The sequence below is a fragment of the Vespa velutina genome, chromosome 4 (assembly GCF_912470025.1).
Source record: "Vespa velutina chromosome 4, iVesVel2.1, whole genome shotgun sequence".
Classification (NCBI taxonomy): Eukaryota; Metazoa; Arthropoda; class Insecta; order Hymenoptera; family Vespidae; genus Vespa; species Vespa velutina.
Window position 1 is genome coordinate 595,173 of NC_062191.1, and position 18,481 is coordinate 613,653.

At 38.3% G+C, this 18,481-nt stretch overlaps 2 protein-coding genes across 6 annotated transcripts; one reads left to right on the plus strand and one right to left on the minus strand.

Annotated features, from left to right (window-relative positions):
* Window positions 1-9: 9 nt before the first annotated feature.
* On the plus strand, window positions 10-1,618 carry LOC124948872 (39S ribosomal protein L18, mitochondrial). Its single transcript, XM_047493144.1, has 3 exons — window positions 10-316; window positions 432-545; window positions 662-1,618. The coding sequence occupies exons 1-3, from the start codon at window positions 126-128 to the stop codon at window positions 888-890; spliced, it is 534 nt and encodes a 177-aa protein (XP_047349100.1). The 5' UTR covers window positions 10-125; the 3' UTR covers window positions 891-1,618.
* Window positions 968-16,954, minus strand: LOC124948866 (protein Wnt-5b-like). Of its 5 annotated transcripts, none has more exons than XM_047493123.1 (9): window positions 15,693-16,954; window positions 14,566-15,230; window positions 7,893-7,978; window positions 3,505-3,770; window positions 3,221-3,401; window positions 3,005-3,116; window positions 2,824-2,926; window positions 2,537-2,704; window positions 970-2,459 (listed from the first exon to the last, which is right to left on the minus strand). In XM_047493123.1, the coding sequence occupies exons 3-9, from the start codon at window positions 7,970-7,972 to the stop codon at window positions 2,272-2,274; spliced, it is 1,098 nt and encodes a 365-aa protein (XP_047349079.1). In that variant the 5' UTR covers window positions 7,973-7,978; window positions 14,566-15,230; window positions 15,693-16,954; the 3' UTR covers window positions 970-2,271. The 5 variants fall into 5 exon arrangements, with proteins under 5 accessions (XP_047349082.1, XP_047349080.1, XP_047349081.1 ...); XM_047493122.1 differs by having other exon boundaries at window positions 15,328-16,954; XM_047493126.1 differs by lacking the exon at window positions 15,693-16,954 and having other exon boundaries at window positions 968-2,459; window positions 14,566-14,766.
* Between the last annotated feature and the right edge of the window lie 1,527 nt (window positions 16,955-18,481).

An 18,481-nucleotide genomic window follows, 5' to 3' on the forward strand; every position in this document is an offset into this window, starting at 1 on the left:
ATATATATATATATATAGAATGTTAGTCCGTTGTAAATTATTGAATTTGTAAGTTGTTATGACTTGTAAATAATAATTTACAGTATTAAATATAATTAAAAGAAAAAAAAAGTAGAAAAAAGACTATGTTTACCAAAAATCTACACCTGTGTTTAGTTAATTCCATATTCAAGAGAGAAATACACGGCAATGTAAGTTTAATAGACAATTGTATCGAGGTTAGAAATCGGAATCCACGAAATTTGGAACGTTTACTAATAGCTAGGAAGCCTCAAGGATATCATCTCGAAAAACAATTTCGTAATTTCTGGCATAAGTACGTTATTCACGTCTAGAAAATTTCACAAATATAATTAAAATATTATAGGTTAGGTGATCGCCAGATGATAGATATTATATTTTTCTTCTTAAAATTTTTCATGTTTATACAGATTAGAAATTTTACCATCCCAACGTCATGTAACCGTCAGAATAGTACATTTTAAAAATGGTCCTGTTATCACTGTGTCGAGTAATGAATGGGCACTTAAGAAATTATTGTACAGGTTAGTAACTCTATAGTATGATATATTTATATAAATCAAATGATAAATTGTTCATATTCTCTGATTTATGTAGTAATAATAATTTCAAGAGATTAAATGTCATTTAAATATTTTAGAAAATATGATAGTATGGCATATGTTGCCTTGGGACAAGTGCTGGCACAGCGCTGTTTAGAAAGTGGAATATGTGAAATTTATCACAATGAAAGTATCACTGATAAAGTATCATTATTATTAAAAGAATTAGAAAAGAACAACATTATTCTTCATGAATCCGATAGGTATATTCATCCATTCCCTTGGAGTTTATTCAGACCAGAAAAACCTTGGGAAACTCATGAGTAATACAAATGTACAATTGAAATTAGTATTTTTTTTTCTTCTTTTAATAAAATATTTCAAGGGAGTGTCATAAAAAGAAAAGTTGTTCAATGTAATTACAACATACTTGGATAAAAAAGAAAAGAAACAATTTTATTAATTGTAATGTAGAAGTAATATAATGAATTAAAAATATATATTTAGTTATTTTTATTTCAAAAACTTTGTAGCTTAATATACATAAGAAAAGTATATAAGAATTTGTATGATACGAATTTGAGATGTCTGAGAATAATAAATTATTCTAGATAGATTGTTTATCATTTTATTATGTAATAATAAAAACAAATCCGTTTTTAACCGTCAAATAATGGAAATAATATCCAATCTTATCTTCATTGGAAAACTATGTCATTTTTGATGTGTCTGCGACCATAGAACATTGCAGTGGAACATTTTGTAGGAACTCTGAAACCTTAGTAACAAATAGAATAAAATAGAATAATTAAATATATTAATATTAATTCAAGATTTTATTAAATTTCAAATGTATTCGTTTTTGTAAATTTTAAATTAATTTTCCTTACAGCACAAAGTGAAATATATTTTAATAAGTTTCTAAAATTTTTAAGATTTATATTATTGAGCAAGCATAAATATAAAGATGCGTTTATAGATTACTTAAGTCATTTCTTTATTACAATGTCTAATTATTCATAAATGACAATAAATAAATTTTTATAGTACGAGTCTTTGAAATTGTGTAGTATTTAGAAAGTGAAATACTTTAAATAATTATCATCATATTGATAATTATATAGATGATATATATGATGAATGTAATTCAAAAATACAGTTGTGCAGTAAAAGGCCTTTGTTCATATAAGTTTCCAATAGGCCATATGATATATCGATACTACTGCATCTACAAAAAGTACTCCTCTAATTTTTAATAACATATATGAAAAATTAATTATTTAAATAAAAGTATGATATATGTATGATCGTTAAATTATTATCTTATCAAATTAATTACACTTATAAATTATGATTACATTCATAAATTTCTAGTATACATCTAAAATTTGTACGATTATCCTAAAATTTTTATCAAAATATACATCGTCAGTAGGGTGTTAAATTTAATTTAATCTTCTTTCCAAAAATTCTTATGGTTATCGTCAACGTAATAAATGTACGTCGTAATGGAAAAAATATAACGATAGAAAAATGTTTAATTTAAAATATTAAATACAAATGGATGGTATGTAGATGATCACGTTGAATCGAACACCCTACATACTGAATAGATTTTTTTCGTTACTCGATAGCTTCATGGTATAAAACTTGGATTCCAAGTAGTATTAACTTTAAAAGTATATTTTATATAATGACACACGTGCACTTATTTGCAGGTATGAATATCAATGTTTTTAACACATGTTTTACATTCAACGAAGCAACACCAATGGAATTTACAATCGCATCTTTCCCTTATCGTTGACTTTTGAGTATTGTAACCCCTTCCACAACAGAGAAGATTACATCCATCCATACCGGACGATGTTCTGTTACAAATTCGTCCATGCGTACCTAACAACGCGACGTAAAATAAGAGATATTATTAACGACAAATTATTTCATAAATTATATATATATATATATATTACCTAAAGAGCCAAGAGTATCATTTGGAAGGCAATAATTTGGTGAGTCATCCAAATAAACTAAATCATTGGCCGTGGGCAAAGAAAATCTTGGATCTCGCATGGATAATCGTCCACGCCTGTTCACTCGGACTTCAGTTGCACCATCGTATTTGTCCAATAAAAGATCACCTATGGAACAAATCGAATTATCGATGAAATCCTTTGTTTTGTTATTTTTGTGAAAATTTGTCAATTTGCAAGATAAATTTGTAGAAAAAAAAAAAAAAAAGAAAAAGAAAAAGACATACCAACTTCTCGAAACGACGCAAGTTGCTGCCAACAGGTGATCAAGCTGCAACTGCCAGATACCCCATGGCATTTGCATGTCACTTTAGATCTTTTTATAACAGCCTGTTAAGAAACAACATCTTAACATTAATTTCTCGTTCGTCTATATTAAAATCGTCGAAAATAAGGGACGATAGATACCCTACGTCCTGCTTCGTTGTTATGCAAATTCATTAGGCTTCTTCCTTGTTCTCTACTACCTCTTTTGAAGCTACGCTCGCGTTCTCTTACGTCGACGAATGCTTGGGTGAATCTGTAAGATCCCATTAAAAATACATGCACACACACACACACACGCATATATATTGCATAAAGAAAATGCATGGAGCATAACAACTCGTTTACTATTTCACTCACTTATATCCATATTCGAGATTATCGCCGCATCCACCCCAAATCCATTCGCGATTAAGATCTCTCGGTCTGCTACTCCTCGAACAACCGCACGATGATAATTGTCCGTCCCTACAAGCTCGACTTATGGAATAAACAACTCCCGCGGCTGTGATAGCATGTACAAATGCAGTTTCTCTGCTCGCTGCAATGTAATCCCAATTACGATCAATAAATAACAGACATGATTTTACCATTACTACCGTTTTACAATTTTAGATATTAGAGGTGATAGATAATAGGCACACCTATTTTAAGGATCGGCCCGAAAACAGTTTCATCATTGACGGTAGAACAGTTCCATCTTCTATCTCGAAACTGATGCTGGCACTCGAGGACTCCGAATTTGGCGCCCTTCGCCACGCTCGGCATATGATCCACGGATAATTGGCAAAGCTTCCCCTGTCCCTGAGAGAGACCCTTCAGACCGATGCAAATCGTCGAGGCTTCTACGTCGTAACTTTCCATCAGCTGAGCCGTCTCCAATTGTGGAAAGTGCTGCACGCCCATATTTCTAAAATCACCGATGATATGACATTTTTAAATGAACGAGTCAAAGCTTTTTCTTCTCTCTCTCTCTCTCTCTCTCTCTCTCTCTTTCTCTTCTTTTTTCTTCTTCCTCGTAAATGGATAATAAAAAGATAAAAAAAAGATATTATAGCGAAGTAGAGATCTTCGATTCTCTTTCTGAGAAATAATGGGAGAAAGGGAACTCTTAAAGGATTTAACGAGAAAAAAGGATAATTTTCTTTTTATCCAGCGTTCGCAGACATTCCGATCGTTATCCCCCCTCCCCGACTTACAATCATGGCGTATACCTTACTACACAGAGATATAGTTTTACTCATGATAACCATAATAAGCTGACTTTCGAATAAAAATGCAAAGACATTTTTCTTAGGTATTACTTCGTAAAGCAATAGTTAGAGATAGGCAGTCGAATGCACGTGGTTTACGAAGCGGCCCTATCGTGAACGAGCTAGGCCCCTCCTTAACGCCTAGAAGAGATTTGTTACGCCGATTATATAAATTCGGTGCAGGCAGTTCGTGGGCGAGGAACGGCCCTCGGATTTCCTCCACGGCTATTCTTAATGGCGCATTTGTGAGTCAACGGACCGAGTTGATGGAACGACGCCGTCAAAGACAGAAGTCAAGGGGAGGTTACAGGCTGGGACGAGCTAATCTGTAATTCGAGATGGCCGTTCATGCGATCTCTTGAATAGAGTCTACGTGCGTCCACTATCGTGCGTAATAGCGTGCATCGTACTGATTAGAATCGCGTCAATGATTTCTCCCCCTGTGTTACGATGACGACGACGATGACGACGACGACGATCAGATATTATCTTAAACAAAAATTATTTTCAACGAGCCGGCAAAATTAATTAAGGGCAGATTAAACGAAGCTTTAAAACGTAACGTTAAGGTCACTAAGAGTTATCTCGGCCGACGTATACATATCGATTTTTTACTATAATAAGGCGAAGCCGCTCGTTATGTTTCTTTATAAATAGATATAACTATTTGTCGAGAAAATGAACGATAATAGAGGTTCGCGAGCGTAGGAGATAACGGTGATGCACTCAAAAGGAATTTCTTTAAGGAGGAACAAAATCCCCGAATTGATGTCACCAATATTCTTTTTTGCTGGCTGACGCTCACCGTGAGATTCCACGGATTTCTTTTGAATTCGGCCTGCAACCCTGGAGAGGTAGAATCTAGGGAGTACATAATAGAGCACATTAATATTCTAGAATGAACTTCAGCCGCGATATATCATCGGCTTTGCACTCCCCTCTGTAAAACAATGACACGAGCGGGGAAATGGGCAGAAGGGAACGATAATATTTCGAAGGATTCGGCCCACGCAGCAGCACGAGAGCCCACCACCACACCAGCATCACTAACCACGCTGGGATTCTCTCGTGGGTTGCACTGGCCCCTGGTCCCGAAAAAAAGTAATGTCTTGTGTCTCTTAAAAGATTGTACCGACGTTCGAATATAAGCGCGAGCTCCTATACCGTCGTCCTTTCGACATTAAATATCGAGCCTCTCGCTCAACGAGGATCATCCGATTTATTATGTTCCCAGTTCGACTTTTATCTCCTTTGCATATTTCTTATTGCGTAGATTAGAGAAGATTAATGGACGTTAGCGTGCGAATTTCAATTTCGAACACTTAACCATGTAGAACTCAATAATACGTTCTTTTTCAAATGATCAAATTCACAGTCTTGTTTTGATACGAGCGACGAACTTCTTTTTTCTTCTTTTTAACGAAACAAGAAAAAAACGAAAAGAAAAAAGAACGAAACGATAACATTCTCTCTCCCTCTTTCCTTTCTTGAGCTTCTCTCACACGTTAAACCCTTAAATTAATGCATTAAATAAAATAACGTGATAGGAGCAATATAGGCTGTCCCGTGACCGTTCGACGTGCTGCCCCTTTTTATTTTTTCCTTTTTTTTTCTTTCTTTTTTTCTTTTTTTTTTTTTTTTTTTTTTTTTTTTTTTTTTTTTTCCTTTTTTACGTGGGCCGACATGGAACGCTCGACGGGCCACTTTTTTAATCGGCGCTTCGCAATATCAGTAAGATTCGTGTGAAACGCTATTTACGAGGGTTTATGCTGCGATTCGAATCAGGACAGTTCACGCAGGGAACATGGCACCCGCGAAATATTTATCTGCTCCCGTGGAATCTAATCTCGGAACGTTGTTGGCCGTTGACCTAAAAGGATGTAAACCGTAGATACAAGATTAGCAATTTCTGAACTACAACACAAAGGTTATCGTGCGACTCCTATCTAATATCAAACGAACGTTAAGACGAGTATCTAAGCGATAATCGCAATTGGTTACGGATAAAGATAACGATGATTTCTTTAATAATTTTTTTTTCTTTATATATATATATATATATATATATATATATATACTTTTCGAAAGAACATTCTTATTAGAGAAAAATAAATTTTTGATAATATCCAATCGAGATCTATACTATTTGTTTATTGTAATACCAAAATGACTTCTAATCCTTGGATGAAACTTGGATTAACTCTATATAGGGCATATCATTGGACGAGTAATTGAACGATAAGGTCAAGATTTAGATAAAAAAAAAAGCTGGTCTCCTTGAGGCATTGTGTTCGTGTCTTAATTCTTGAAGGAACGTAAGAAGGATTAACCATCTTAGAGGTGCGACGGGCCCACCCACGCGATTACGGCTCGCAGAGAACGAGCCAGATTAATAGGAAAAGAAAATGTTATCCCGACGACGATGTGTGCCGTGGATGTACCGATGTCGAGGATGAAAAAGAAAAGAAAGAAGAGGAAAGGAAAAGAAAAGAAAAGAAAAGGAAAGGAAAGAAAAAGAAAAAAAAAAGAGAGAAGGAAAGAAAAGAGTAAGCTGACGGTATATTCGTTAATTTTAACGATTTAAGAATGGCCTCGACGATCGATAAATTAATATGTACACGTATACATACGTACATAGGCGTATCGCAAAGGGGGAGGGTATGACCCTTTCGAATCTTGCCAAATTCAACGCGTAACGTATAATTTATAGGTCTTTGTCGAAGAGGTAGGTCCGCCTGGGATATTTCGTGGGAACTCGATCGAAAGGAATTTTTCGTGCCTGAAGCGATCGCACGCTGTTGGTTGGTACCCCTGACAAGGAGAGTGTGTCCAATTTTTGAATTGCCATTCTCACCCCAGTGTTCTACCCTACGCCATAGCATGACCAATCATTGAATGGTCCCAACTCACCCGCGCTTCTCTCTCTCTCTCTCCCTCCCTCTTCCTCTCTCTTTGTGATTTCGTCAGGATCGCTCTAGATTTTTCCTTTACCAAAGACTTTCCATCGATTGCTTCTTTCCCGAGGATAATTGGATTTTCTAGTTCTTTGAAAAAGATCTTCCTCGAAGCGTCACGAAAGGATACGCTTTCGTGACGATGTATCCTTCCAACGAATAGGTTCGACCTTTCACGCTAGGAAACCAAAAAGAAAGGGAAAAAAAAAAAAAAAAAAAAGAAAAAAGGAAAAAGAAAAAAGGAGAAAGAAAAAAAAAAGAGAGAGAAAGGGACACGATGACTCTGCGTATTTATCACTATTTGCAATATAAACAATCTGCGTGTCCAAGTGGCTCTTCCAGTCGGTCGGTCGAAGTGACAGGACCGGTACTGCTTCTTCTTGCTCGTTTGCAAAGAAGAGATTTATATCGGTTGATCTGAATCACTCTCCGGAAGGTAAAAGAAACATCTGTAAGCTCCTTTCTTTTTTTCTACTTACACTTAGATTTTTTTTTCTTTTTTTCTTTTTTTTCTTTTTTTCTTTTTTTTTTTTTTTTGGTTTATTTCAGATTCAATCTTCTCCGATCGTTCCTGATTCTTAATCGATTGTAATAACATGCGTCGTAAAAAGATTCACAATCTGTATATTCGCATCTAATGCAGTTGTTGGAACAGGATTAGTTCCAGAGGAAATACCATTCGAATTTCTTATAGACAGATACAGTAGAATAAATAGATATAAGGCTAGATTGAAACGCATAAATAAGATTTTTTTTTCGTTTTTGCTTTCTTCTTACTTTTCATTATCATTACGATAATAAAAATTTATCTGTTGACATACTTACATCCACGTTCCTGGAATAGTCGACGCAGCAAGGATCAATACCAATTTCAGGATCACCAGTAGACCGCCGTGCACTATCATCTTTATCTAAAAATATGAAGGATAGTTTAGCGATCAACTATTACCTTATCTTATCGCGAGACATTGCTTATGCTAGCGACTTCTGTCAATACCTTTCTTTATTCGTATTATAAATTAAGAAAATGACAAACGCGATAATTCCTGCTTCGAACTGGTATGTACGTTTCAAGAGGGTATGAAAAAAAAGAAAAAAGAAAAAGAAAAAAACGAGTTCGTACCAATTTCTTTTCTAATGCTTTATATAACCAAAGTAATTAGATCGCCATATTTCGTAGTACATACAAACATGGTGTATTAAAGCCGGTAAGGCCGTACGAACGATCGAAGTCGAAGCAGCAAGCAAGTAAGATTTAAGTTACTAAATTTGTCAGTCATAACTTAATACCAGCGATATATTTTATCCAGTAGTACCGACCGAACCAGACCAAGAGCAACGGCATATATGCCCCAACTATCATGTATGTATGAGCAAGGTGCAACCTCGGATCCCATGTACTCATAATCGCTTCGAAAGCTTTTGATTTAATAGAATGAAAACTTACCGGACGAGCTCTACACACCCGTAAGATTTTTGAATGGCGGTAGCCATGTAATTCTTCCTGAACTCAGGTTTCATCAAGACTCACCATTGCGAGAATTGGCGCAATAAGTATCGCGAAGTAAACGCGAATTTAATTACATTTCTGTTCGATATATAAAGATAATTTTTAAACTATCGAAGTGTCGAACATTTTTTGCGTTCAAACTCACATACATCACTCCAGCGTTAAGATTTTCTTTAACTACGCTACGTTAAAATGCCTTTCTTGCATCTAGAATATATTTTTATGAAAAAGAAACGAACCATAGAAGAATTAATAATCGATCAAGCCGGTAACTTGTCTTATTTAGTTCGAAAATGTATAATAAGTATAACAAGTAGTTAGACGTATATAATTTTCTATGGAATATAATGGAATTATCTGTAAAAGTATCTGGTATCACGTGTAATTACGTTGCTCCAATACGGAGCAGTTAAACGCGATAAGAATGAAAACAGTTAGTAGCTTCCGAATTCGACAGGTCTTGTTAAGAACACACTAATCGCTTGGATATCTTTCGTTTCAACCCGTTCGAGCCTTGCTCCGTCGTAGTTTTTCAAGTTCAATCGGTACTTCTAGATTCTAGTATTAAAAGTATTTCGTAATCCTTGCCACGATAAGAAAAGACGAAGCGTGTTCCGAGTAAATCGGAAGTCTTTTACGAATGCAGAAAGTGCAGCAAACTACGGTTTAAGATAAAAAAAAATGCCTTTGCATTTGTTATCTTGGAGCAACGAAAAACGAACTTTATTACGGGTGAGCGAGGTAACCCTTCGATGATCTTATCTCCCGTTGGCAAAGGGAAAAATCACGACTATCTATCCTTAAGATCGTACGCGTGTAAGGGCAATAGGACAGGAGTATAAAATGAAAAGTTATGCAGTCTGTAACTCGTAACTCAAGGACGTAGTTCATATTATCCGGTCTTGGTTGGCAAGCGAAGGAGTTGGGGTTGGCAAGAGCCAAGATCCAAGGAGGCAAGGACCCAAGCTACGCCATGGGTCCCAGGAGCGAGAAAGTCCGAGCAAGGTGTAATGTCGAATCGATGTACCATAATCGGTAGGACTTGGCTGTTTTTCGTTCCAAGGCAAAGATCATGGCTGCCCACAGGACCAGTACGTAAGTACAAGTACCGGTCATCACCACTAGCACAAAGACGTATCATCATACGGTACGTTACCTTCGTCTTTCTCTTAATGTATGTATGGGTGTACACGTACGCACCTATGTATCTAGCCCACGCGATCGAGCAGGATATTAGCCGGTATATAAAATGCATTTGTGATCGCGACAGGAATGTAAATGGCGTGCTTCGGCATGTCTCACGGGCTGGCTCGAATTATCAGCAATAAAGTATCTCCCCAGTGTGTTGAACAAGACATGACCGTGGGTAATATAAGCACCGCTACATTTGTTGCCGAATGAGCTGTGTTCTCTCTCTCTCTCTCTCTCTACGTACGTTACGTATGTATCTACATACATACGTCACCCGTAACGTATGTACAATGTACATATGTACGTTCTCCGCCTCATCAAGGGTCAGAATTACAATCCTTACTGCCGATCGGCAAGTTAATGGCCCTAATATCCAAGATGGATACGCGTCTCCACGGTGCTTCTTCTTGACTTGAAATAGTCCGGTCTCGAATTTCTTCAAAGAACTAAATCTCGAACAAATGCATTGACATGCATTTTGAATGGCCCGTCGTTTATCATATTTTTCGTTGGACTCACTTCTGTTCTCGTAAATACACTCGCCAATTTTCTTTCCTTCTGTACCATCTTTCGGACAATAGATGCGACAAATGCGAGGAGCAACTGAGAAAGCACGCTTTTGTATGGTACCTTTCATTAACATATTCTTTGTTCTGCCCACAGAAGCCCTATATGACCACGAGATAATCCAGACGGATCACCATAAAACCATCATGGCCGGTATGACCGACTCATCCGACTTCGTAATCGCAACCTGCCCTCGGCATCAGAATCATGAGGAATGATCATGACTATTATTCTACTATCAGCGAAGGTTTCCATTAATAATTGTCCTTCTAACTCGATCCCCGATATTGACTCTTATTTAGGTACGACCAACGGAATATAAAATGAGCGTTAAGTCGATCGGTGAGCGAACGAATCGATTCTAGATTTTCACGCGAAGTACCAAGACAACTCGAGTCCTCTTAACGAAGCTGGAAGCTAAGGATGGTGTACACACACTCGAGATGTACGTACGCAGAAGAAAACGAGAGCCTGTCTACGAGGTCGGAGAGAGGAGGGAAGAGTGAGGAGGCAGTATGGAGGGGCCAGATGAGGGGAGAAGAGATAGAGCGAGAGCGAGAGAGCGAGAGAGAGCGAGAGAGAGCGAGAGAGAGAGAGAGAGAGAGAGAGAGAGAGAGAGAGAAAAGCTGGAGAGGAGATAGGAGATCTGAACCTGGAAGGAAGAGCTGCTGGTACAGGTACACTGAGCCTGATCGACGCTTGTCAGGATCGTAAGGTAATAAAATATTATTCATTTCCTTACATTACGATATGGAAAAACGACAGGATATATAAAGTAGGTGATAACGAGAATATTTATTCGCTTATAATTGGCCGGAATTCGACGGGCAGCAATCGTTGGGTACTTTTATCGCGATCAAATTATTGACTCGTTCCACTAAAAGTCTCAATCGAATATTCTAGCAATGTAAATCATGACCGGAGGCTATTCGTGAACGTGAGATAGACCGCGTACCGATAGAGAAACCTAATCGAGAAAATATCGAGATAATAACGTGCTCGGATCGAAATACATTATGGAATTATCCGAAAGTACATGAAGTACATGAAGTCAGAAGCATTTGCTCACGCAATTATCCAAAGGCTCGAACTTGCTCGCTCGTTAGTCGCATACTACATATAACGCACGAAAGCCGTATGCATCTTCTGCATTCAACGGCCTGTATAATCTCTTCCTGTAAATGGCAAACGGTTTGTTGTTTGTTAGCCTCGATTCGGTGGACTGTACGCCTCTACGTACTACGTTACGTTACTTGAGCGTAGCTACGCGCTTGGGGAGTCGTTCAGCCGTAACTCATAACTTTTACGACGCTTTCGCGAAGGTACCTTATTAACATCATAGCTGCACTAATTTATCCTCCGGCAAGGACTGATTTTTAATTGGCAAAATATTATTACGCTAAGGTACGCACCGTCAAATAGGTAGGTACTGGCCGCGCTAACACACTGTCCCATTCGTGACTTCTAACGTTTACTTTAATACCTACATAATTTTCTAACAATTTCATATTAATTCTAATGTAACTCTATTATATCACGTAATATTTTTCTTAACTTCATTATTACGCGATAAGCTTTTTCTTTTCTTTTTTTCTTCTTCTTTTTTCTTTTTCTTTTTCCTCGACGCTATTAAAGAATATTAATTTACAAGAAAATAATTTGAAAAAAATGATAAAATTAGAAACTCTTTGAATTTCAAATTCTATATGCAAATAGTAAATAGACGTACGAGCCTTTTTTCTGTTCCCAAAAGAGAAATCGTTTTTACAGGTGCTCTCAGAACGAAGAACGTGAAATGCGCGCGCGTCTTGTACTCGCGCCTACGGTTCGTATTTTCATTATAAAGGCTCGAGATAAAAGCGCGGATAAAACTCGTTGGCGAGCGGGGAATGTCGCCGGTTGAAATCCGCGATGCGTTCGTTATGGCGCTGTAAATCCCGTATACCGCGATATTACGGGGCTGTATAAGATTTCAGCGGCGTGTCAGCTCGTCCACCAACACGACAGAGAAAGTTTTTAATGCCAGCGATAATCTGACGCGCATATCGCTTTATCGTTCGTTACAAAATATCGAAGGCAATTTTGAATCTCTTTTCTTTTTTCATCCTTTTTGTTTGTTCGATTTTTTTTCTTTCTTTCTTTCTTTCTTTTTTTCTTTCTTTTCGCGCGCGCTTTTGCGAAGATGACGACGACGACGACGGAGGCGGCTCTATCATCGTCCCTGAATACGAGTCCTTCGCACTCTTTCTTTTTCTCTTTCTCTTTTTCTTTTTCTTTCTCTATGCCTTTTTCTTACGCGTGCGAACGTTCACGCAGCCATCATAAATGCGACTACTTCCTACGTAATCAAGCAATAATCGTTAGGATAAACGTGAGTGCCAGGATTGTTAGCTAAGCGTTCGCTTTTATTATACGGTTCTCGATTGATTTACGAATGGCGTTGGAAAAACCATTAACGTTACTTATGCTCTACGCCATTTATCCTTTTTTTTTTCTCTCTCTCTCTCTCTCTCTCTCTCGTCTTTTTTTCTTTCTTCCTTTTCATTCTACTGACTTATCGCACCGTTAACGCCAACGAAAATTTCCAATCGCTTATACGTATGATCGATTTTCTTAAATACACTTTTCGTTTGTTCCACCTTGAACGTCAATGAGACATATTTGATAATTGTTTAAAGATAACACCGATTGCATCCTGCTCGATTGCTCGATCCTAACGAGATATCGTTAACTTCGAATATTCACGATAATACATAATTCTGCATAGTACATCGAGCATTATTATTAATCTACTCGATCAACCATCAGAGAAGACTTCAATTACTAGCGCTGTCAGCAAAGTCGTTTGCTCGAGTAATTAAGAGATCGTTGCCGTATCCTCGAGATACCCACGATCGCAGGTAGCTCGAGACGTTGATGCATAAATTCTGCGCTCTGAATCGAGAAGGTCGTCGAATCGTGTGTAGGCAAAGCTATATTCGAAAGCATGGACTGCAGAAAATTTTTTCTGCTTGAGATTCTACAAAGAGATCGATTAATGAGATTTCCGAGTCAATTTAAGTAGTGTTTTTTTTTTTTTTTTTTTTTTTTCTTAACACGGAGTATCGCTACTTGCAATTCTGTTTTATTCGCTATTATAAAAGGAGAAAGTATTTATATTTATATATATATATATATATATATATGAGATAAGTCGACGAACATAACAAAAGATACGACGAAACGATAAAAGGTCGAGAGAAAAGAGGAATCGGAGCACTATGATTAGCGAGTGAAATACAATAAAATCAGACTCTCGCACTCTAAGATTTAGCGAGATGATTTACGAGTGGCATTAAGAGTCGTTAAAAGAGACTGCCGATTAATCTTTCGAGACATCGTTAAATCATTGCCACTTTAGCGATTACGAGGAATAAATCCTGAGCTAGCAACGTCTTCCTTGGTACTTGCTCTCCGGCTTACCGATCGCAAAGCCACGCTACGTGTCCAGTGCCGATGCATCTCTTTACGGCTTGGCGGACGCGCCGATGAGAATTTATCTTACCGGTCGCTTTTATCATACCGAACGCCTCCCACCTATCTTTCTTAGAGCCGCATATACCGTTGAACATAAAGATTTCTTTCCTTTTTCTTCCTATACATATTTTTTTTTTCTTTGTTTTAAAAAGAAACACTTCTTAGATGGTGATCAGTACGTAGGTATGTAAGTATGTATGTAAACACACGTGTCGTTAGATCACACATTTGTCCGAACTAAAATGTATAATAAGAATTCTCCTTTCTAATTACATACCTCTATATATTTTCAATAAGAGGATGTTTGACATCAAAAGAAAAAGAAAAAAAAAAAAAACAAAAAAAAAAAAGAATGCCGGTAGTCGTCTAGAAAGTATGTAAAATCATGCGAATTATAATATGGCTTCCGTATATACATATATATATATATATATATGTATATATATAGGAGCACTCCTATCTTTATGATTCTTTCATTGCCGCCTTCTCCTTCTCCTCCTCCTCCTTCTTCTTCTTATCATTAGAAAGTTGTACGGTAAGATCCATTCGTATTATTAATGGTAACGCTTTGTGTTATTGATAATCCCGAAACGATTCGAGTCTCTCTCTCTCTCAAGAGAAAAAAGAGAAGCTAATGGGGGAGAGATGGTGGTCGATGGAGCGTGGACAAATAATTTCAATGAAACAGTGACAAATTGGTAATCGTTTACTTACCAATCGATGATATCCAACGTCGTTAACCAGCGTGCAATTGTTTAACCCTCGTGAAATACAATTACGCCTTACATCGACGAGGGATAAATTCACTTGAAATTTCCAACGTGTACCAAAAGGAAGATCGACGCGCGGAAGTTTCACGTGGAATGACAAACAACGAGAGCTTTCAACGAGTCGTACTTGGCGCGTGTATTTTCTTTGTCAAATGGATTAAGTGCCGCACATCCTCATCGTAGAATAAACGTTCGCCCATCATTTTTCTCGATACTTGTCACCGTTCACTGGACTATAATTCTCTTATGATCTATCTTTCGAGATCTTTCTAAGATATTTTCGAAGAGCGTTTGTTTATTTATCTTTTCTTTTTTTGCTTTTTTGTCAAAAAGCTCTCGAGCACACATCCGAAATCGAGATACATATATCGAGAAGATCGAACTCGTCTAAAGACAGATGAAATCAAATGATTAGATTATGATCTTCGTCGTTGTCGTTGTTTTTGTGTTTCTCTTCTTTTTCTCTTTTCTTTTTCTTTTTCTTTTTCCTTCTTCGTTTTCTTCTTATTCTTACGAAACTCGTTAAATAACTTCGTCTCTGTTTTTCAAAGCACTCAATGACACTTGCCTGACGGAAACCTCTCGACCCATTTCCTCCGTAGCTATCGGCTTCGTCGTTTTAATAAGAAACGTCGAGTCAACGGAACGTAGAAACAGAGATAGAATAAGAGAGAGAGAGAGAGAGAGAGAGAGAGAGAGAGAGAACCTGCGAGAGGAGAGCGCTGATTATACGTTGTTTCACCAAAGTTTCGAACACCTGGCCTTCGAGGCTGTTAACACTGGGCGGTCAGTACGGATGAAGACACGCGGCTATTTCGCGATGCTATTTTATGAAGGGTTCTCCAAACGAGTCGACGATTTTTAAATGTCCGGAATTTGTTTAACAACGTATTCAAGGTTTCTTCGAAAGCAAATCTTTCGTTTTCCTAAAGCTCGTGTCTTTTTTTTCTCGTTCCTTCTCTCTTTCCTCCCTCTGTCTCTTCCTCTCTCTTCCTCTCTCTCTCTCTCTCTCTCACATACACTTTCTACGTTTGCTTTGGAGATTCCACGAAACGCTCGTAAAACACCTACGGAGAACAATGCGTTGTGTGCCAGCGAGTTTGCTAGATCGAGCTTGCTACGGATAGACGTAGGTATATGCATATAAACAAAAGAGAGAGAGAGAGAGAAAGAGAGATACGATGACGATGAGATTCTTCTCATACGAAGAACTTTTCTTATATTCCCTAAGACACTCGTTCTCCTTTCTAAACGCTGAAAATGTTCGCTGAAAATCTCGATGTCAGCTCGATTTACGTGCGTTAGCTGACTGGCTAGCTGGTTGGAGCGCGGGCGCACGCGAGCGCGAGTATTCGACTCCCACGCGACGGAAAAGTCGTTCTCTGTCTACTACTACTCGATGCAAGATCGAACTAACGATCCTCTCGTTGCGAATCAGAGACGAGATTGAAAGAGGCTCGTTGACGATGTCAAAGGAGAGTAAAAGGAGAACGTACGAGCGAAGGAATAAACGAACGAACGAACGAACGAACGAACGAACGAACGAACGAACGAGCGAGCGAGCGAATGAACGAACGATCGAACGCTCGACGTGAGACTCTCCGAATCTCTTTCTCTTTCGTCTCCCTCTCTTACTCTCAAGAAGGAAGAATAGTTTCTGGAGCAATTCCGATCTCTATCGTATTCCTTCAGGACACTACCGATCTCCCTTATTTCTCTTCTCCCTCTAACAATTCTACACTGTGCGCCTTTAGATTTTCTCGATAGAGAATTTTTTAGTTTTCCCTTTTAGGGAAAATCCCTCTCTCGGTACCTTCTGTAAAAATTTATCGCGTAAATATCAAATTTCTTTCTAATCCCTCTTGAAGTATCTTCCTAGCGAACGGTAATAGAACAGAGAAGAGAAGATTAGAGAAGGGAAGAGAGAGAGAGAGAGAGAGAGAGAGGGAGAGAGAGAAAGAAAGACGCTCGCCGTTCGAGGCGTCGAGCGCGACTACGTCGAGGGATCCTCGCGGCACCGGTGTTTGCCTCCTTCGGCACCGACGCGCGGAGGGAGACGCCGTGAAAGAGCGAATGAGAGAATGAGAGGGAGAGAGGGAGAGAGAGAAAGAACACTATGGAGAACGATTCTCCTCGTGGAAGGACCGCCTCGTGCTGCTGCTGCGAGCCCTAAGGGTACGAATCACGGTGTGAAACCTACTGCCGTGCTGAGATGCTACGGAATGCTCGCGGATCAGCCAGAATCCACGACTTTTCTCTCTTTCTCTCTCTCTCTCTCTCTCTCTCTCTCTCTCTCTTGCTCACTCTTTCTCTCTTTCTTTTCTCATCTACCCCTTTCCCTGTTCTCTCTCTCTCTCTTTTTCTTTCTTTCTTACTCTCACTAGTTTTCGCTCTCTCGACGCTCGAACGATCCTTCTATCCTTGTTCTCAATGTGTGCCTCTCTTACTCTTGTTCTCTTTCTCTCTTTCTTTTTCTAACTTCTTCGATCTCTCTTTTACTCTCTTATTCTTGCCAAAGAGGGAGCCCCCTCGATCGGTCGCACGAAACCCAGCGGCTGCCACCGTCGCCGTTGCTGCTTCTCTTCCCCTTTGCTTTTCTGCCTTTCTATCCTTTCTTCTCGTCCTCGTTCTCTCTCTCTCTCTCTCTCTGTCTCTCTTCAACCGCCCGCTCTTCCGTTCTTCTCCTCTTCTTCTCTTTCTCTCTTTCCCTGGCCGGTTCATTGGTTCATCGGTGCACCGGCCCGGGCTCCGTATTCTTCTCTCTAATTATACCGTTACGTGCAATCGCTCGTGTCAATTAGCAGCTCCTTTCTTTCGTTCCTTCACTTTTCTCTATCTCTCTCTCTCTCTCTCTTTCTTTTCTTTTTCTTTTTCTCCATGGACCAGGATGCGTATATACATAACTACATACCCTGGCAGAAACCCTTTCGAAAGAATATCCAAGGAGGGTGGGCTAGTATGATCGAGCTACCCCCCAATTAACGATTAGGATCGTGCGTTTCGAGATGGAAACGGTACGTTGCTCCGCATTCGGATCATTGTTCAAGGACGCCGGAATAGCGATCCCAAGAACAGAATGAAACGAGTACATAAGTGCGTATGTATTTACGTACGTAAGTATGCATATATGGATGTGTATATATATATATATATATATATATATATATATATATATATATATACGAGCGTGCTCGTACGCACGAGGAACGACGCGCTATTCTTCGTAATAATGCGGTTTGTCCTTTTCTTTTGGGGGCCGACCTCTTTCCTTCCTCTCTCTTTCTCTCTCACTTTTTCTCTCTTCGAGTTTAACCAGTTTTGCGAAGAACGAAAGAGCGATTCGCTCGGAAAGGGGCTTTTTTTTCGGTCGTTACGCTGGAAAAACATTTCGAACGCATCGAGTATCCTTTATTTTTTTCTTTTTCCTTTGGAATTTGTCGCTCATAAGAGAAAAAAGAGAAGAGAGAGAGAGAGAGAGAGAGAGAGAGAGAGAGAGAGTTCGGGCAGGGTAGGGAGGGAGAAAAGGAGAGGCCTCGACGATTGTTAACTTTAAGAATCGCTTTTATTCTTACCCAGTTAATTTGGAGTACAGTAAATTGCTCAGTAGCTCTGACAACTCAATGAAAAGAATTGTCAAATAATTTTTAGAATAATGTATATGTAAATTGACTAATACAATTAATATTACAAATTAATAGTTTTTAATATTATCTATCTTTTTAATATTAATCATTTTTAATATTATCTATAACTATCTATAATCAGATCAAAAACAATATTATTGGATATTGTCTGTTTTATAATTTAATTTTCTTGATAGATACAATTTTGTTTCTTTTGTATGTAAGAGAAATTTTCTT

Excerpts from the sequence above, each read along its gene's own strand:
- LOC124948866 (XM_047493126.1), bottom strand. The coding sequence starts at position 7,972 with ATGATAGTGCACGGCGGTCTACTGGTGATCCTGAAATTGGTATTGATC. Across the intron at positions 3,117-3,220 it reads AATCTCGAATATGGATATAA|ATTCACCCAAGCATTCGTCG; the intron begins GTGAGTGAAATA and ends GGGATCTTACAG. Across the intron at positions 2,705-2,823 it reads TGCGTCGTTTCGAGAAGTTG|GTGATCTTTTATTGGACAAA; the intron begins GTATGTCTTTTT and ends TTTGTTCCATAG.
- LOC124948872 (XM_047493144.1), top strand. The coding sequence starts at position 126 with ATGTTTACCAAAAATCTACACCTGTGTTTAGTTAATTCCATATTCAAG. Across the intron at positions 317-431 it reads TTTCGTAATTTCTGGCATAA|ATTAGAAATTTTACCATCCC; the intron begins GTACGTTATTCA and ends ATGTTTATACAG. Across the intron at positions 546-661 it reads CTTAAGAAATTATTGTACAG|AAAATATGATAGTATGGCAT; the intron begins GTTAGTAACTCT and ends TAAATATTTTAG.